At 44.1% G+C, this 21655-nt stretch overlaps 1 protein-coding gene across 1 annotated transcript in view; it reads left to right on the plus strand.

Annotated features, from left to right (window-relative positions):
* The first annotated feature begins 312 nt into the window (after positions 1–312).
* The window catches only part of LOC141077902 (uncharacterized), a 59736-nt gene continuing 38393 nt past the window's right edge, over positions 313–21655 (plus strand). The window contains exons 1-4 of the mRNA XM_073564673.1: positions 313–838; positions 968–1147; positions 1734–1824; positions 13932–15422. Coding sequence (XP_073420774.1) covers positions 767–838; positions 968–1147; positions 1734–1824; positions 13932–15422 — 1834 coding nt within the window. The 5' untranslated portion in view covers positions 313–766. The remainder of the gene's footprint in view (positions 839–967; positions 1148–1733; positions 1825–13931; positions 15423–21655) is intronic.

The following is a 21655-nucleotide window of genomic DNA, read 5'->3' on the forward strand; positions in this document are numbered from 1 at the left end:
ACACACGGCTCCGCTCTGTACACCTCGTACACACACGGCTCCGCTCCGTACACCTCGTACACACACGGCTCCGCTCCGTACACCTTGTACACACGGGGCTCCGCTCCGTACACCTCGTTCACACACGAGCCTGCTCTGTACATCCCGTACACTCACAGCTCTGCTACATCCACCCTGTAAACCCCTCCTGACCCCACACATAAACTTCCCCTCATCCAACACCATGACAACCAGCACAGCAGAGTCCTGCACACACTGAGGCGCCTGATCATGTGACCCCTGACTCCTCCCCTCCTGTGACCTCATCACAGGTCCTGTGCGCACAGAGCAGCTGTAGAAATCTCCGGCTTCGGGGGTCTCACCAGACTTCGCTCTTTTCTTGCAGGGGCCGCAGTGGATTTCATCCTGGATCCATAGAGCTGAATAGAGGAGCGATGTTCCTTCACTCTGATGGGAATTGATGGTGACGTTGAGTCTATGAGGAACGTGTTCAGCTGCCGACTCCGAGGAGGAAACTGCTTGTTGTCTGTGGCCTAAATATATAGGTTTTATTAGTAGATGTCAGGGAAGAAAACTAAACCCTGTAAGATAATAAATCTCCTCATATGTTTCCCTTATTATCTCCAGTAATTGTATTATTACACAGGATTCTTATGATGTTACATCGGATCATCTTCTTCTCATTCAGGTCTCTACAATATCGGATCCTCTCAGTGAAGATCTTCTACAGAAGAGAATTTTCCTGATTTACCCATTAAGGTTGGATATGGACAGAGACAAGATGGCAGAGATGATGTTACACCTCACCCTAGAGATCCTCTTCCGTCTCACTGGAGAGGTGAGAGATTCTGATGACGTCACATTACATCATTCTTATCTATGGGAATAACAGATGGACAGAACTGGAGAGGTGAGGACTCTGGGAATGTCTGTAGTGAGATTTATTAATGTGTCTCTCCATAACCAGGATTACACAGTGGTGAAGAAGACCTCTAGTGATCGCTGTCAGGACCCTGTGTCTGAGGGATGGGGAAGACCCCTGAGCCCAATCACGGGGCCTCCACCTCACCCCCTGATCCATGAGGACATCAATCACCAGAAGATCCTAGAACTCACCTACAAGATGATGGAGCTGCTGACTGGAGAGGTGACACTGCTGGGAATGCTGGGACATCATAAAGTAACACTATGAAGGGATCGGGGGGATGATGGTATCATTGTATGTGTCAGGTTCCTATAAGGTGTCAGGATGTCGCCGTCTATTTCTCCATGGAGGAGTGGGAGTATTTAGAAGGACACAGAGATCTGTACAAGAACGTCATAATGGAGGTTCCCCAGCCCCTCACATCTCCAGGTAATAGACAGGACTAAATACACACGGCCTATAATTATCTGTATGTAGAGAATGAATTCAGTCCCTGTATGTGTTTCCTCCAGATCTATCCAGTAAGAGGACAACACCAGAGAGATGTCCCCGTCCTCTTCTTCCACAGGACTGTAAACAAGAAGATCCCAGTGCTCCTCAGGATCATCAGGTAGATGGAGAGAAGGTGTCAGGAGATCTCCCCTATGATGTGTAGACGGCTGTGAAGGTCTTGTGCTCAGTCTTGTTTTATCCACCAGTATTATATGTTTTATACTTGTGTAATGAGAACGGTGGAGATGGCAGGATTAGAGCTGATCATAGATGGGACTTCTCCATCTGTCTGTGACATTTACAATATTTGTTTCAGGGTGAAGATCTGACCCATATTAATACTACAGAGACATATGTGAGGGGTGATGAGTGGTGTAAAGAGGAGATTCCCACATATGACTACCCAGGTGAGTAGTGACCACTGAATGCAGAGAAGTCACAGATTCCTCTCAGTCACCGGCTGTGGCTGCTTTATCGGTGGTGTAGTCCGGCCGTATAACCATGATCACCATTTTGCCTCTAGACCACAACATTCTCCTCCACCCAAAACTGTTCAAATGACTTTGGGCATTGAAAGCCCTTTTCTATAGAACTTACAACCAATTACATTGTTTTTGATCCTAAGGAATTCAGATTACTGCACAATCTCTCCTGAAATGGGGAGCAATATTATTTTCTCTAATCTTCTGCTCAGGATTCATAGTAGCTCCAATAGTCCACCATAAATGAGGGCAACTCTGGTTTACTGTTGTGTAATCTGTATTTGTAGTTTTCAGTTAATGAGATTCTCGTGCTCTGGGGTGGGGCTGTGGGCGGGGCTGTGGGCGGGGCTTTATGTGGTACTCTGATTACATATTCATCTGTATTGGCCTATGACAGGTCGCTGACCCCTCACTGACCTGCCCCCATTATTACATAATGCATATAATAGCATTGATATTATTGTTGATAATGCCTATAATATTGTGGCTATTGTGAGGCTTAGAAAAAAATTACATCCAGCATAATGTTACCGGTGATGGCGGCGCCTGTGCAGTAGCCTCTATATCAACTGTATCAATTTTTTTTGTTAGGAAGTTATAAGGGTTAAAAGTTAAACAGCGATTTCTCATTTTTACAACAAAATTTACAAAACCATTTTTTAGGGACCACCTCACATTTGAAGTGAGTTTGGGGGGTCAATATGACAGAAAATACCCGAAAGTGACACCATTGTAAAAACTGCACCCCTCAAGGAGCTCAAAACCACATTCAAGAAGTTTATTAACCCTTCAGGTGCTTTACAGGAATGATTGGAATGTGGAAGGAAAAAATAAACATTTACTTTTCTTTCACACAAATTTTCCTTTAGACCTAAGTTTTTTTACTTTCTCAAGAGTAACAGGAGAAAATGGACGATACATTTTGTTTTGCAATTTCTCCTGAGCATGCCGATACCCCATATGTGGGGGAAATCTACTGTTTGGGCGCACGGCAGGGCTCGGAATGGAAGGAGCGCCATTTCACTTTTTGAATGTAAAATATGCTGGAATAATTAGCGGTTGCCATGTCGCGTTTGGAGAGCCCCTGATGTGCATAACCAGCGGAGACCACCAACAACTGACACCAATTTGGAAACTAGACCCCCCCAAGGAAATGTGTGGTGAGCAGTTTGAACCCCCAAGTACTTTGTAGAAGTTAATTACGTAGAGCCGTGAAAATAAAAAATCATATTTTTTCAACAAAAAATGATCTTTTCACCCTCCATTTTTTTTCCAAAGGGTAACAGGAAAAATTGGACCCCAAAATTAGTTGTGTAATTTGTCCTGAGTATGCTGACACCCCATATGTGGGGGGTAAACTACTGTTTGGGCGCATGTCAGAGCTCCGAAGGGAAGGAGCGCCATATTGGAGAGCAGATTTTGCTGGAATTGTTTGTGGGTGACATGTCACATTGTCAGAGCCCCTGAGGTGCCAGAACAGCATAAGCCCCCAAAAGTGACTGCATTTTACCAAATACTTCCCTGAATGAATTCTTCTAGTGGTGCAGTGAGCTTACTGACACCACAGCTGTTCCATAGAAAATTATACCATTGGGCAGTGAAGAAAAAATAATTGCTGTATTTTTCGGACTATAAGATGCACCCCAAATCTTCAAAAGGAAAATAGGGGAAAAAAATATGCAAAATGGGGGGTCCGTCTTACAGTCCGAATTCAGCTTACTAGGGGGGATCAGCACAGGTGCAAGAGTGGTCACAGACATTGTTCGGTGGTCCAGGCTGGTGCGGTGGCCTCCGGAAAATCCCATCCCAGGCTTAGGCGGCAGGGGTGCTCTGTGCTGGGGTGGTGGCAGCGCTCTGTGTTGGGGTGGGGGTAGTGCTCTGTGCTGGGGTGGCGGCAGCGCTCTGTGCTGGGGCCACGGCAGCGCTCTGTGCTGGGGCTGTGGCGCTCTGTGCTGTCTGGGGGGCTCTACCGCTGTTTTGTCAAAGCCGGAGGCCACTGTAGCTCTATTGTTGCGATGCGGTGGCCTCCGGGAAACTGGCAGATGGTGGCGGTGTATGCTCAGATTAACAGGGGCGGACCTACCGCCCGTGCAGACCGTGCATTGCACGGGGGCCCTGGGGGAGAGGGGGCCCCTCCAGCACCGCATGGCTAGTTATGTCAAAATTCAAATTTGCCATGTGTAGTGCAATGAGGAGAGCAGCGAGCGCTGCGGGAGGCAAAGGGGCCCCTGTGAGGCAGGGGAGCCCGCCTGCCCCCAGCACCGACTCCACCCCCCCGATCCCCGCATTGAAGGAGGCAATGATGGAGCCTGGAGGAGAGAGCGTCAGCTGACGCTCCCTCTCCCATCATTCCCCACTCTGCCTCTGACACAGCGGGGGCGCGATGACGTCATCACGCTCTCACTGTGTACCATGCAGAGCAAGAGAGGAGACAGGAGCCGGGAGCAACGCAGGCACGAGGAGAAGGGGAGGAGGGTGTTGTTTTGTTTTTTTTTTTATTAAATCAGTGTTAGTACTGGACTGTGGGGCCATATACCATGCTGGGCTGTATTATACCATGCTGGGGGGGCTATATACCATGCTGGGGGGGCTATATACCATGCTGGGCTGTATTATACCATGCTGGGGGGGCTATATACCATGCTGGGCTGTATCATACCATGCTGGGGGGGCTATATACCATGCTGGGCTGTATTATACCATGCTGAGGGGGCTATATACCATGCTGGGATGTATTATACCATGCTGGGGGGGCTACATATCATGCTGGGCTGTATTATACCATGCTGGGGGGCTACATACCATGCTGAGCTGTATTATACCATGCTGGGGGGGGCTATATACCATGTTGGGCTGTATTATACCATGCTGAGGGGGCTATATACCATGCTGGGCTGTATTATACCATGCTGGGGGGGCTACATATCATGCTGGGCTGTATTATACCATGCTGGGGGGGCTACATACCATGCTGAGCTGTATTATACCATGCTGGGGGGGGCTATATACCATGCTCGGGGGGCTATATACCATGCTGGGCTGTATTATACCATGCTGGGGGGGCTACATACCATGCTGGGCTGTATCATACCATGCTGGGTGGCTATATACCATGCTGGGGGTGCTATATACCATACTGGGCTGTATTATACCATGCTGGGGGGGCTATCTACCATGCTGGGCTGTATTATACCATGCTGGGCTGTATTATACCATGCTGGGGTGCTATATACCATGCTGGGCTGTATTATACCATGCTGGGGGGGCTATATACCATGCTGGGCTGTATTATACCATGCTGGGCTGTATTATACCATTCTGGAGGGGCTATATACCATGCTGGGCTGTATTATACCATGGTGGTCTGTATTGTACTGTAAGAATGTTTCTAGAAACTTCTAGAAGTCTCTCCTTTGCTTATCAGGACATTGCAGCCTGCCGTGTAGCTGCAAACCCCCCCTTCTCTTCCCACACACACACACCAGTGTCTTCATGTGCACAGCCTGTAAAACCTGAAACCGTCCATTTCCTGTGAGCTAGGAATGTTAATTAGCTAAGTGAAAAGATGGTCCTTTGTTTAAAACCAGAGGCTGCTTACAGGTATAGGAAATATTAAAAGACGCCTAGCTTGCACTCCGCTCATGACAGAGATATAATAGTCATATTTCCTTGATCTGAGTGGACCCGGCTTCGCTACGGTGCCTCATGCGTAGTTCTCGGACCTCCAAAACCTGAAATATGGATTGCTCCCAAATAGAGGGTCTTAGTTATGGCATGCTTGGTGTTTTCGGATTCTATTCGGTAAATCACAAACAATGATGCCATATATGTGTTTGTGCGGGCTTCCCTCGCTAAGATATGATCCTCATAAGTTTTGTAGCCAAATCATAACTTGAAGAGAGGAAGGTGGGACCTTCCCAGACCGCCCATTTCGTGAGGTCATAGACCCAAAAGGATAAGGGATTCCCTCCCCAAAACTCAGGCAGAGCAGCTTAAGTCCTCGTGCCAGAGAGACGTGCCGATGAGCGGCGACGTTTGGTTAAGTGCCCCTCCCCCCAGCCACATGGGATGCCTAACACCAACTGACCACATGTGAGTGTACTTTCTTCTTTCATCCATTTTGTTTTATACTTGTCTATTGTACATATTTTATGTCTCAACTTTATAGCAACTTTTATCTGTATAACCACTGACCACATTTTGGGAATAAATCGTAAAATTATCAGTTTGTCTCCATGCTCTAAGAAACAAACTATACACCTTGTTTAGATAATCGCTACTAATTTAAGGGGTTTGCCACGGACCCTCTTAATTTAAGACTGTGAATTAAGTAAACTGTGGATGGTGGCAGCGCGATGTGTGCGATTGATTAGGCTAGTTGGCAGTCCAGAAGGGTCTTATATTGCAGAAGGGGGGCTGTGGCCACAGCACTGATAATTCCCTCACTGCAGTAGACTAATTGCCCGTGCACAACAAGCAGCCCGTCCGGCGACTAATTAACCTAGGTGCAGTTCCCTGACTGACCTGAGGGTAAGGGGGGCGCCGGAGAGCTGCGAGTTCCAAAGTGGAACTGAGAAAGTGGGATATACATAAATCCCCGCAGTTCTTGGAAGGTTTTTAGTAGTGGTGGGGCATCCAAAATACCCCCCTGCAATAAATTGTTAGAGCGAGATTAGCTTGCTGGGTATTTTTGTCACATGGTGCCAGTGGTGGGATAACTAAGATAAGCCCCCACTGTGCCTGTGATAGCCGTGTGCCGGCAGTGTGTCGCGTCCCTCCGTCCGCTGATATACCCATGTCAGTGGTGGGATTGTGACATAGTGGTGACACAGGGTCCGCTGACCGTCATGTTTTGGTGGCAGCGGGACCACCGTTTGTCACAATTTGGTGGCAGCGGTGGACTGTTCATCACGTATTGGTGAACAGCGGTGGGCTGTTCGTCACATGGTCTATATACCATGGTGGGCTGTATACCATGGTGGGCTGGGCTATATACCATGTGCTGGGCTACATACTATGTGGCTGTGTTATATACCATGGGGGTACATTTTACATTATATTCTATAAGGGGAGGCTGTGTTATATAATATGGGGGGCTACATTATATTCTATGGGGAGGTGGGCTGTATTATATTCTATTTGGGGCTACATTATTTTCTATAGGGGGGCTGTATTATATTTATTATATTCTGTGGGGGCTGCATTATATGATATGAGGAGGACTATATTGTATTCTATGGAGGGGCTACATTATGCTATATAAGGGGCTGCATTATATCCTATGAGGGGGTTGCCATATAGTCTATGGAGGGGCTGCATTATACTATATGGGGGGGCTGCATTATATTCTATGGGGGGTTACATTATGTTCTATACAGATATTATATCCAGCCCTGCATAGCCTCAATATTAGATAACAAAAATAACTTTGTTGCCCTATGAAGGGTTGGGGGGGCCCGAAAAATTTATTGCACAGGGACCCACTACAGTCTGTGTCCGCCCCTGCAGATTCAGATCTTGGCAACGAGATCTCGGGACGAGATCTGAATCTGAACTTGCGCCGCCCACAGCGGCCATTCCATTTTTCCAGAGACCACCGCATCGCAGCAATGGAACTGCAAGGGTCTCCGGGCTTTGACAAAATGCCAGCGGAGCCTTCCACGCAGCACAGAGCGCCGCCGCAGCATTTGCAAGTATTTTTCGACTATAAGACGCACCCCCTTTTCCCCAAAAAATTTTTGGGGAAAAAGCGCGTCTTATCGTCTGAAAAATATGGTACATTTCTACCACTAAGATGTTGTTTAAATCCCAGATTTTACATTGGAAAATAGATAGATGGGTAAATGGTCACTACACCCATAGATGAATTCGCAGAGGGGTGTCATTTCCAATTCCCAGAGGGGTGTCATTTCCTTTTCGGAAATGACACCCCTCTGGGAATTCATCTATGGATATAGTGATCATTTTCATTACATGGATGATTTCCAGATACACGTAGTGGAAATTTTAGAGCAAAAATTGCAAAAATGTCATTGTGGTGCCCAATATATTGTGCCCAGCTCGTGTCTCTGGAGACCTCCCCCCACCTACCCCTGGAAATTGTTAAGTCAGCTCTACTCAAAAGTGTCTGTCACTAAATAAACCAAATGCTTGAATGTCAAAACGGTTCAAAAACGTGGTTCTGTGTGGAAGATTGTAAAGCTGTCATGGAGGCATAAGGCTGGCAATGATGGGCATTGTGGGTAATAATAGCGGGGATCATGCCTCATTCCTCTCTAGGAACATACACGACATCTTCTCTGGGGGTTCTTTCTTGTTTCAGTTACTGGGATGAGTGCAATAAAATGTCGCTCAGTGAGTCTTCTCACATCTTCAGATTCTACAGGATTGGTGGGGACAAAATTTTCAAAAACAAGATTTTCAGTGACCTTTTCCTGATAATGAAGGAAAGTGTCTGCATTTCCGGCTTTTTTGTATAACACAAAAGAATTATATGTGGCCACCTGAAACAAATACATGACTAACTTTTTATACCAGATATATGATTTTCTTGATACCTGGTATGGCTGTAGAACCAGATCTGCAAGGTCCACACCCCCATATATTTGTTGTAGTCAATGACAGACACAGGTTTTGGAGTAGTGGATCCCTGTTGGTCTGCAGTGGCCCTTGTGGCATCTGTGTGGATCGAGCTCAGGATAAAAATATCTTTATCCTTATACTTAAGGACAAGCAGCTCTCCATTGTGTAAAGCCCCTGACTGCCCCTTTCAGAACTTTTTGCTGACCAATGATTGTGGAAACTCCTGAAGGTTTTTGCGAATGGTCCCACAAGCCCCTATGTTATGTTCAACCAGACTTTTAAATAGGGGTATGCTGGTGTAGTAGTTGTCAACATGCAGATTGTAGCCTTATTGTAAAAAAAGGCTCAGAACGATTTTCCCGATGTCCCCAGATAAGTAGGGCCTCCTGGTGGGTTTAGTTGGCTATCTTTCCCCTCATAAATGCGAAATGCTGATGTGTATCCGGTTGAACTCTCGCACATTTTATAGAGCTTTATTCCGAACCTTGCCCTCTTAGAAGGAATAAATGGCTTGAGGTGCAGTGTTCCTTTGAATTTTACAAGGGACTCATCAATGGAAATGTTTTCTGTTGGGGTGTAAAGCTTTAAGAACTTTTCTGACAAGTCTTCGATGATAGGTCTGATTTTGAATAGTCTGTCATGTTCTGGGGCATTTCTGGGCAGGCATTGACTATTGTCGTTAAAATGCCAAAATCTCATGAGCATTTCATAACGGGTCCTAGGAAGAACGGCAGAAAACATAGGGGTGGCTTGAACAGGGCGGTTGGACCAATAGGACCGAATGCTCATTTCTTTAACAAGCCCCATAGCGAATGTAAGTCCTAAAAATGTTTTTATTTCTAGGACATTAGTTGGTTCCATAAATTTGACCTAGCATAATAGGATCGTGGATTCTGGCTGATGAATTGGGACACATATAAATTTGTAGGACAATATCCTCTAGCAAGCTATCTGTCAGAAACAAATTTAAAAAAATAATTGGTCCAAAATGTTCCACTTCCACATTTATACCAGGAATGGCATTACAATGAGGGATGAATGGAGTAGCTGAATCCGAAGCCTCCCATCTGGGAAATGCTACAGCAAGAGGCAAAGCCCCTTGGACATTGGTGTGCGCCAATTCACGAGCACTAGGGACAGCGCTAGTACTGGGCATTGTTCCCTGAGTTGGAGACATTTCTCCAGAAGCGCTATTTGTCCTTCTTGTTGTACTGGTCCTTGTGTGTGAGGATGGACCAGAATCACTGCTCATTTCTGATCTATCACTGTCGCTGCTACTAAAGCCCTCGAAATCCACATCACCATCTGACACTGCACTTTCTTCACTGTCAGAGCATAAAAGTGTATAAGCCTCCTCTGCACCATAATACTGACCGGCCATTTTATTCATTATTTTTTTTCCGGAAATAGAAAACTCTGACGTGACCAAATTATTGGGGAGACAATTGAGAAAAGCCTAATTCTTTACCCTACCCCTAACTTTAGAATAAACCCTAACTTTAGCCTAACACTAACCCTAACTATAGCATTAACTGTAATCTGCCTTATCTGTTTTTCCATTGACAGATGATGGACCTGAGTGTGGACTTGTTTTTTGTGAGATGAGAATTGGTATTATTTTCGCCTACATAACATTGATTGGTTTCTTTATATTTGAAATTTGGGAGGCAGAATGAACAAACAGTTGAACACCACACACTACTGGCTCATCCAGCAAGGTTTTCTATTAGACTGTGAACTGTCATTGTCTTGGTAAATAATTAACCCCTTTCTGACATCAGACATACTATCCCGTCCATGGGACCCGGGCCCCTATGCCCATGGACGGGATAGTACGTCTAGCGCGATCAGCGGCGCTCACGTGGTGAGCGCCGCTGATCGCGGCCGGGTGTCAGCTGATTATCACAGCTGACATCCGGCACAATGCACAATGTGTCAGGGGCGGTGACAGACTGCCCCCGACACGTTAACCCCTTGCACACTGCGATCAAACACGATCGCGGTGTACAGGGGGTTAAAGGGAAGCATCGGCAGGGAGGGGGCTCCCTCCGTGCTTCCCTGAACCCCCCACAGCAGCGCTGCTGCGGGAGGCTCCATCCCTGCAGGTCCCCGAATCCAAGATGGCGACGGGGACCTTCGGGGGCCTGCAGGAAGCTGGCTTCCTCAGTGCCTGCAAAGCGCAGGCAAGGAGGAAGCCTGCAGCACTGGCTGTGACAGATCGCTGATCTGTCACAGTGATCTGTGATGTGACAGATCAGCAATCTGTCACATGACAGTAATGTCCCCCCTGGGACAATGTAATAAAGTTAAAAAAAAAAAAAAATGTAAAAATAATTTAAAACAAATCGCTAAATAAATTAAAAAAATATATATATTCCCTAATAAATTCATTTTTTGGAAATAAAAAAAACAAAACAATAAAAGTACACATATTAGGTATCGCCGCGTCCGTAAAAACCCGCCCTATAAAACTATCCCATTAATTAACCCCTTTAGCGAACCCCTTAAAAAATAAAAATAAAAAACGAAGCAAAAAATAATGATTTGTTATCATACTGCCGAACAAAAAGTGCAATAACGCGCGATCAAAAAGACGCATATAAATAATCATGTTACCGCTGAATATGTCATCTTGTCCCGCAAAAAACAAGCCATCACACAGCATCATCCGCAGAAAAATAAAAAAGTTATAGCTCTCAGAATAAAGCGATGCAAAAATAATTATTTTTTATATTAAATAGTTTTCATTGCATAAAAGCGCCAAAACATAAAAAAAACCTAAATGAGGTATCGCTGTAACCGTACCGACCCGAAGAATAAAACTGCTTTATCAATTTTATCGCACACGGAACGGTGTAAACGCACCCCCCAAAAGAAATTCATCAAACGCTGGTTTTTGTTCATTCTGCGTCCCAAAAATCGGAATAAAAAGCGATCAAAAAATGTCACGTGCCCGAAAATGGTACCAATAAAAACGTCAACTCGTCCCGCAAAAAATAAGACCTCACATGACTCGGTGGGTGAAAATATGGAAAAATTATAGCTCTCAATATGTGGTGATGCAAAAACTATTTTTACAATAAAAAGCGTCTTTTAGCGTCTGACAGCTGCCAAACATAAAAACCGCCATAAATAGTAAATCAAACCCCCCGTTATCACCCCCTTAGTTAGGGAAAAATAATAAAATTAAAAAAATGTATTTATTTCCATTTTCCCATTAGGGCTAGGGTTAGGGCTAGGGTTAGGGCTGAGATTAGCGTTAGGGGTGTGTTGGGGTTGGAGTTCGAATTGGGGGTTTCCACTATTTGCGCACATCAGGGGCTCTCCAAACGCAACATGGCGTCTGATCTCAATTCCAGCCAATTCTGCGTTGAAAAAGTCAAATGGTGCTCCTTCCCTTCTGAGCCCCGACGTGTGCCCATACAGTAGTTTTCTCCCACATATGGGGTATGAGCGTACTCAGGACAAATTGGACAACAGCTGTTGGGGTCCAATTTCTCCTGTTACCCTTGGGAAAATAAAAAAATTGGGGACTAAATGATCATGTTTGTTGAAAAAATACGATTTTTTTATTTTCATGCTGCATTATAAACTTCTGTGAAGCCTTTGGGGGTTCAAAGTGCTCACCTCACATCTAGATAAGTTCCGTGGGGGGTCTAGTGTTGAAAATGGGGTCACTTGTGGGTAGTTTCAATAGTGTAGGCACATCAGGGGCTCTCCAAACGCACATGACACCCGCAGACCATTCCATCAAAGTCTGCATTCCAAAACGTCACTCCTTCCCTTCCGAGCCCCGACGTGTGCCCATACAGTAGTTTTCTCCCACATATGGGGTATCAGCGTACTCAGGACAAATTGGACAACAACTTTTGGGGTTCAATTTCTCCTGGTACCCTTGGGAAAATAAAAAAATTGGGGACTAAACGATCATGCTTGTTGAAAAAATACGATTTTTTTATTTTCACGCCCGGTCGTTATAAACTTCTGTGAAGCACTGGGGGGTTCAAAGTGCTCACCACACATCTAGATAAGTTCCTTAGGGGGTCTAGTTTCCAAAATGGGGTCACTTGTGGGGGGTTTCCACTGTTTAGGTACATCAGGGGCTCTCCAAAAGCAACATGACACCCGCAGACCATTCCATCAAAGTTTGCATTCCAAAACGTCACTCCTTCCCTTCCGAGCCCCGACGTGTGCCCATACAGTAGTTTTCTCCCACATATGGGGTATCAGCGTACTCAGGACAAATTGGACAACAACTTTTGGGGTTCAATTTCTCCTGGTACCCTTGGGAAAATAAAAAAATTGGTGACTAAACGATCATGTTTGTTGAAAAAATACGATTTTTTTATTTTCACGCCCGGTCGTTATAAACTTCTGTGAAGCACTGGGGGGTTCAAAGTGCTCACCACACATCTAGATAAGTTCCTTAGGGGGTCTAGTTTCCAAAATGGTGTCATTTGTGGGGGGTTTCCACTGTTTTGGTACATCAGGGGTTTTCCAATCGCGACATGGTGTCCGATCTCAATTCCAGCCAAAAAAGTCAAATGGCGCTGCTTCCCTTCTGAGCTCTGCCATGTGCCCAAATAGTCGTTTACACCCACATATGGGGTATCAGCGCACTCAGGACAAATTGCACAATAACTTTCAGGGTCCTGTTACCCTTGGGAAAATAAAAATTGGGGGTGAAAAAACCTTTTTTTGGAAAAAATATGATTTTTTAATTGTACCGCTGTACGTTATAAACTTCTGTGAAGCCCTTGTGGGTTCAAAGTTCTCACCACATATCTAAATAAGTTCCGTGGGGGGTCTAGTTTCCAAAATGGGGTCACTTGCCAATTATGCATTGAAAAAGTCAAACGGCGCTCCTTCCCTTCCGAGCTCTATCATATAGACCCCTCAAAGTGGCTTCAAATGTGATGTGGTCCGTAAAAATGAAATGGTGTTGCAAAAATGAGAAATCGCTGGTCAACTTTTAACCCTTATAACTTCGTAACAAAAAAAAACTTTGGTTCCAAAATTGTGCTGATGTAAAGTAAACATGTGGGAAATGTTACTTATTAAGTTTCTTGTGTGCCATATCGCTGTGATTTCAGGGCATAAAAATTCAAATTTGGAAAATTGCGAAATTTTCGCCAAATTTCCATTTTTTTAACAAATAAACGCAAGTTGTTTGAATGAAATTTTACCACTAACATGAAGAACAATATGTCACGAGAAAACAATGTCAGAATCACCGGGATCCATGGAAACGTTTCAGAGTTATTACCTCATAAAGGGACAGTGGTCAGAATTGTAAAAATTGGCCCGGTCATGAAAGTGCAAACCACCCTTGGGGGTGAATGGGTTAAAGTTTTTACATAGCTTGCCATTTTTATGGACAGTTTAAGTAGAAATGTTCAAAAATATAAAACTCAATGATATTTTATTAAAAAAAATTTTTTTTATCTTAGCAGTTGACTGTACCAGGAGATCAGAGGGACAGCTGACATCTTCAGTTTTTAAATCAGATGATCTTGAGATCCTACAAGATACAACTGAAGTGATTGATATTACTCCAGATATAGCATCATCCATTCACAGCAAAGATCTGTCATCTGATCCTATGAAACAGGTCCCATCTTCTGATTCATTACTGACTAATAAGAGAAATCAAAGTCACAAAAGAGGCAATAAAAAACAAACTGCTCCTAAAGGAAAGAAGTCATTTTCATGTTCTGAATGTGAGAAATGTTTTAACCAGAAATCACAATTGGTTAATCACCATAGAACTCACACAGGGGAGAAGCCTTTTACCTGTTCAGAATGTGGGAAATGTTTTAACCAGAAATCACAATTGGTTAATCACCATAGAACTCACATGGGGGAGAAGCCTTTTTCCTGTTCAGAATGTGGGAAATGTTTTAACCAGAAATCACAATTGGTTAATCACCATAGAACTCACACAGGGGAGAAGCCTTTTTCCTGTTCAGAATGTGGAAAATGTTTTAACCGGAAAGAGCATCTTATTAGTCACCAAATAACCCACACAGGGGAGAAGCCTTTTTCCTGTTCAGAATGTGGGAAATGTTTTAACAATAAATCAGTTTGTATTAAGCACCAGAGAATCCACACAGGGGAGAAGCCTTTTTCCTGTTCAGAATGTGGGAAATGTTTTAACAATAAATCAGATTGTGTTAATCACCAGAGAATCCACACAGGGGAGAAGCCTTTTTCATGTTTAGAATGTGGGAAATGTTTTGCACACAAATCAAATTTTGTTACCCACCAGAGAACTCACACAGGGGAGAAGCCTTTTTCATGTTCAGAATGTGGGAAATGTTTTAGAAATAAATCAGATTCTGTAAAGCACCATAGAACTCACACAGGGGAGAAGCCTTTTTCCTGTTCAGAATGTGGGAAATGTTTTAACAGGAAATCACAACTGGTTAATCACCATAGAACTCACACAGGGGAGAAGCCTTTTTCCTGTTCAGAATGTGGGAAATGTTTTAACCGGAAAGAGCATCTTATTAGTCACCAAATAACCCACACAGGGGAGAAGCCTTTTTCCTGTTCAGAATGTGAGAAATGTTTTAACAATAAATCAGTTTATATTAATCACCAGAGAATCCACACAGGGGAGAAGCCTTTTTCATGTTTAGAATGTGGGAAATGTTTTAACAATAAATCAGTTTGTATTAATCACCAGAGAACTCACACAGGGGAGAAGCCTTTTTCATGTTCAGAATGTGGGAAATGTTTTAACAATAAATCAGTTTGTATTAATCACCATAGAACTCACACAGGGGAGAAGCCTTTTTCATGTTCAGAATGTGGGAAATGTTTTAGAAATAAATCAGATTCTGTAAAGCACCAGAGAACTCACACAGGGGAGAAGCCTTTTTCCTGTTCAGAATGTGGGAAATATTTTAACCAGAAAGCGCTTCTTGATCGCCATCAGAGTAGTCACACAAAGGAGAAGCCATTTTCATTTTCTTAATGTGTGAAATATTTTACTTGGAAATCAACTGTTAATAAACATCAGAGACATCACATAGGGGAGAAGCCTTTTTATGTTCATAGTGTTGGAATAGTTTTAACCAAAATTGAATCTTCTTAAATTGGTTGTCTCTTGTCATTCCTCATGTTTGCTGATAAAAGGATAAAACTAAACCTTATTAATTCCAAATGTAAAACTATACCCATAATTCACCCCCTGAAGGTTAGAAAGTGACTAATAGAAAAAACATATACCCCATGTCTCAGTATATAGGGTGTTAGGGCTGGCGGAATGCAACAAATAATAAAAGATGGTAATGAGGTGCGTTTGCAGCCCGGGGTCATCCGTGCAGAGATGGTAGACTGCTGCTCGGTAATGGCGGACAGAAACTGGCGGTATAGCGAACACACACGGGTTAACTTCACCCGGTGAATAGGAGGTGAACCCTGTAGCTTCACAGGGCCGCGATACTGCAGAGTGAACACTAGTGTTTTGGTCACAGGACCCTGCCCCAAGGACATGGGGTTAGAGTCCCTCTAGACCCACCAGCATTCGGCACCAACACTGCAACACCAGGGAGAGACCCTTACTGAACACTGTGCCCTGTTAACAGCCACAGGGCACAGCTGATAGATCAATACCGCACGAAGTACGTACAGCGCAGCTCTGGCGAACGCCACTAACCAGCCTAAGCTTTGGTCTGGAAAGCACATTAGTGGCGCACAGCGCCGCTCAGGCTGATGTCGCTGAACGTGCGGTACCGTAGTGCCTAATGTAGTGTGGCGCAGAGTGGCGCTAACATGTGATTGGAGCTTGGAGCACTGCGGCGCTAGGCAGTGCCACTACCCGGCGCTGACTCAAACTCTAAACCCTAACAGCATACGCATCAGAGGGAAGGGGTTTCATAATGAGTCAGTCAGCGTTTCACAAGCATCCATCATCACACATACCATTACAAATTACAGACTATACTAGCCTTTTATAGCAGCGTCCTTCCGGGACCTTCCTGATGGTCCAATTCGAGCTGGAGAAGAACCTGAGCATGTGACCCCCGACCTCCAATGAGAGGACGTCCCACGGGCATGCTCAGAAGGCTGCAAAAAGGACTTAGCCTCTGGAGCTGCTTGCTGCTGGCTAGTGCGGATTGCCAAAGCTGACCCAGAGGTGGCAGCAGCAACCAACCTGACAGCACTAGCCTGAGCAAGACGCTGAGAACGACGTCTCTAATGAGCAGCCTCCTCTGCGGCTGGGACTGAATGGGAGACCACAGAAGGCAAAGCTCGAGATTCCCCCTGTGCAGGGGCAGGAATCCGACACCTAACATTGGGTGAGGTGACGTTTACACACTCACTCTCCAAGCCTCTCATTTCTACGGGTTTCATCGTTCTCACCAAAGGCAACTCATCAGGAGACTATTTAATATTGCCCTATATTCAAACGAGACTAGACAAAAAAAAACTAAAATCATGTATCATGTTATCCGAAACAGTCAGAAAACTAGCCACATATTGGCAGATCCCAGACCTCAGACTATATACTGTGTAAGTTTATAAGCCACTCCAGTGTCAGGAATAGATAGTATGAATATGAATTTACCAAATGGCTGCAATGAAACAAAGAGTGAAAAATGTAAAGGGGTCTGAATACTTTCCATACCCACTGTATCAGTAAAAATACCTCCTCTTTATTAGGTAAAGTATAAAAGAATTGCTCCATTTTCCGATACCCGTCACGTCTCCATTTTTCATGATCTTGGGTTGGGTGAAGGCTTATTTTTTGTGTGCCGAGCTGATGCTATTAATGGAGACCATTTTGGTGCAGATACGGTCTTTTGGTCTTTCCTTTATTGCTTTTTAATGCAATGTTGTGGCCAAAAAAAGTAATTCTGGCGTTTTGACATTTTTCTCGTTACGCCATTTAGTGATCGGGTTAATTCTTTTTTATAGTGATAGATCTGGCGATTCTGAACGCGGCTATAACAAATATGTGTGTGTTTGATTTTTTATTGTTTTATTTTGAAAGGGGCAAAAGGGGGGTGATTTGAACTTTTTTATATTTTTTTAATAGTTTTAAAAACATATTTTTCTACTTTTGGGATTGTGAAGACTTACAGCATTGTATCTTAATTAACCAGATGACTATTTTTTAGCAAATGAAGAATAATAGAATGTTATCTGTATGTTGGCTTTAAATGTAAGTGTTGATTTCTAGTTGGTCAAGAAAACAGACTTTTGTTTGTGTAAGCCGGTAATATTGACTTTTATTGTGCGCTTATCCTTGATCACTGGTGATCTTTGCTGATATGCTAATTATTCATTGTGTTATGGAGCCAGTTTGTTGACTTCTAAAGCAGAGAGGGAAAAACTATGCAAATAGTTTAAATAATCAATGCTATAATAATCTTATCTCCATTCTTACCCTTTATGTAAATACTGAATGAGGGACACTTGTTAAGTCTAAAAATAGGTGACATGCCTCTGTATAAAGAGACAGAGAGAAACAGGCAGAGAGATTCTGCCAAGACATCCATACATCCAAAGGACAAGAGACAGGACAACAGCCATTTTACATCATCAAAAGGGACACAGGTCTTTGATTCTATAGGAAACAACCTGGGGGTTTTCAGCCTCAGTTGGAAGAATACAAATCTGCTCCATTGACCATCACTGAACCATGACTGAACCATGGATACGTTTGGAGGCAGGTTGTGATCCTCGGATCAACTGGCCTTGTACCTTGTATGGACTCAATGGACTGTCATCTTCCTACACTTATTGTTACCTCCTCTCTGTGCGCGGTCCACAGGTGGAGTAGTCGACCCTGGAAGATGAAGCCAGGTTGTGATCCTCGGATCAACTGGCCTTGTACCTTGTATGGACTCAATGGACTGTCATCTTCCTACACTTATTGTTACCTCCTCTCTGTGTGCATGCCACAGGTGGAGTAGTCGACCCTGGAAGATGAAGCCAGGTTGTGATCCTCGGATCAACTGGCCTTGTATGGACTGTCATCTTCCTAAGCTTGTCATTACCACCTCTCTGTGTGTGGGCCACAGCTGGGGTAGTGACCCTGGAAGATCTGTAGTCACAGAAGCTATTATCCCGGCGGGTCAGTGGAAGGGTGAGACTCTGACTGTTGTATTTGTTAGCATACAAAGAGATGAACTGCACCACAGGGAAATCACGGCCGCTACATGTGCTCGGTGCGATACTGCTCAGTTAGCCATGATGAGCTCATGTAACCGGACACTTCGGGTGCACACCAAGTAAAGAAAGTGTGGACTCGCAGAAGCGCAAAATGGCCGTCATCACTCGCATACTCTATCTCCCATTCTCCCTGAGGACATGCTGTGAACGGCTTGATCAATAAAGAACAGACTTTTTACACTGGTGAGTGCCACCTCATCTTTTCTTTGTGTTCTATGTGTTATTTGCCTGTTTTGTTGTACAGTAAAGCATTGCCACACTGTTATACCCTCACCCTGTGTTGTCTGAGTAGCGTTTTGCCCATGTTAATAGGAGAGCGGGAGTTCAGCGGGATGATCACTGGTCCATGTGGTTTTGGCTAACGGGCGGCGCTCACAGCATTCCGGCAGTGACAAGCATAGAGGTCTGCTGGAGACCTCTGGTTGTCATGCCAACCCATCGGTGACCCATGATCATGTGACGGGGTCACCGATGGGCGGGATTTCCAGTGCTTGCTGGAAGTGAGCATTAAATGCCGCTGTCAGAGGCTGTTCGGGGCAAATGGCAGCTGTTCAAAACAGCTGACATGTGCCGGAAAAGATGTAAGCTCAGCACCGGAGCCCACATCAAAGGGAGGAAGTACATTTACACCCAATGTCAGAAAGGGGTTAAAGGGGATTGTTTTTACAGAGATAGAAGTGGTAATCAATCATGTATACATACAAATAATTACAGAAATACACAGCTTCTAATGGTAAATAGTATAGAGTTACCACAAGAAAATATAATTTGTGTAAACCATGTGTAGATATAAAAATTCAGGCAAATGTCAGATGTTAAACTGGGTCTGAGCAGAAAAAGTAAATTAATGTGCATGCAAAATGTAATTGCATATGAACACATGACCTTTACACAGAGAAAACCAAAAACAAAACACAAAACAAATATCCTGGAATAAAAAAGTAAAAAAATATATATTGCAAAAATTGCATGAAGGTAGTAATAATAGTAATAATAAGGGTATTTAGTTAACATAATTTTGATCAAAATAATGTAGAAGCCATCCCGCCACGTCACGGCAACCCTTGTGGGACAGTCCTAACTCTTGTATTTAAAACCTTTCCACTTGTCAAGTGACGAAAATGTGAACAAGGACAGAGGGACTGAACCACCAGTAATAGTATTGGCCAGACAGGATGGATTTTCCAACTCAGAAGCAGGGCGGTCACACCCTTATATGCACAGAATGCACAATGAAACAAATGAGAAACTGGGTCTGTGTTCATATGCAATTACATTTTGCATGCACATTAATTTACTTTTTCTGCTCAGACCCAGTTTCTCATTTGTTTCATTGTGCATTCTGTGCATATAAGGGTGTGACCGCCCTGCTTCTGAGTTGGAAAATCCATCCTGTCTGGCCAATACAATTACTGGTGGTTCAGTCCCTCTGTCCTTGTTCACATTTACGTCACTTGACAAGTGGAAAGGTTTTAAATACAAGAGTTAGGACTGTCCCACAAGGGTTGCCGTGACGTGGCGGGATGGCTTCTACATTATTTTGATCAAAATTATGTTAACTAAATACCCTTATTATTACTACCTTCATGCAATTTTTGCAATATATATTTTTTTACTTTTTTATTCCAGGATATTTGTTTTGTGTTTTGTTTTTGGTTTTCCAAATGTCAGATGTTGTAGCTCCATCTAGTGGCCATGTGCAGAAGTGCCATCATAGATTAACATGTATCCTAAGGCTACTTTCACACATCAGGTTTTCGGCGTCAGGCGCGATCCGGCGTCGTGCCGGAACGCCGGATCCGGCAAATGTTTCGTAAAACCGGATGTGACGGATCCGGTTTTCTGGCGGATCCGTCTTTTTCTGGACAGACAAAACCGGATCCGTCTCATCCGGTTCATCCGTTTTTCTACCCGTTTTTCGACGGATTACGCCGGATCCGGTTTTTAAAATTGACCCTTGTGGCCTTCCGAACGGGATTGGCTACTGGAAAACTATATATAGCATGTTCCTACAGCCCTTCTTTGACAGGTTGTAGAGGAGAAAGTGCAGGTTGGAGAGAAGAGCAAGTTACTGGCGAAGATGGATGTTGTGATTGGAAATATTTTGAAGAATTTGGCGGATTTTATAGTGGAGGCGAATCGTTTGAGGGTGATTGTTCTGGAGAAGGAGAGAGCGAGACAGCAGCGCATCAGGCATCGTAGACGACGTTTGTGGATCCACCCCATCACAGCCAAGAGAATGACGCGTGGGGTCTATTCTACACTATGCATGGACCTTCGACGAAACCCGGATAAATTTTTTGGATATGTTAGGATGAAAATGGAGAATTTTGATTACTTGGTGGAGCGCATTGCACACCTCATAAGAAAAGCGGACACCTATTGCCGCTTCTCTGTTTCACCCGCAGAGCGTCTGATGGTGACTTTAAAGTAAGCCACATTTATTGGATATGATCGCATCAGAGCACACTTTCACTGCAATCTTGTTGGTGGTAATTTGTATCTCCAAGTGTTATAGGTCAGTTTTGGTATGTAATGCTGTGATTTTAAACTAATTTATTGTTTTTTAATTCCCCACAGATTTCTTGCAACTGGAGAATCCCTTTCGTCACTGCATTTCCAGTACAGACTCGGGATTTCCACCATATCTGGAATTGTGAAGTACACATGCCGTGCACTGTGGGACTCCTTAGCTGAAGAGTTTTTACCAGAGCCCACAACAGAGAGGTGGATTGAAATTGCTGACAAGTTTCAACAGATATGTCAGTTTCCAAACTGCTTGGGCGCTGTGGACGGGAAACATATCCGCATTGTAAAGCCAGCTGGATCGGGATCGGAATATTTAAATTACAAGAAATATTTTTCAATTGTCCTCATGGCCATCGCTGACGCGGAATACAAATTTATTGCGGTTGATATTGGGGCCTATGGCCGCTCCAATGACTCTCAAGTTTTCAAACTGTCTGCCATGGGGCGTAAACTGTATGGA

The sequence above is a fragment of the Dendrobates tinctorius genome, unplaced genomic scaffold (assembly GCF_039654945.1).
Source record: "Dendrobates tinctorius isolate UK_male_01 unplaced genomic scaffold, ASM3965494v1 ptg000470l, whole genome shotgun sequence".
Lineage (NCBI taxonomy): Eukaryota > Metazoa > Chordata > Amphibia > Anura > Dendrobatidae > Dendrobates > Dendrobates tinctorius.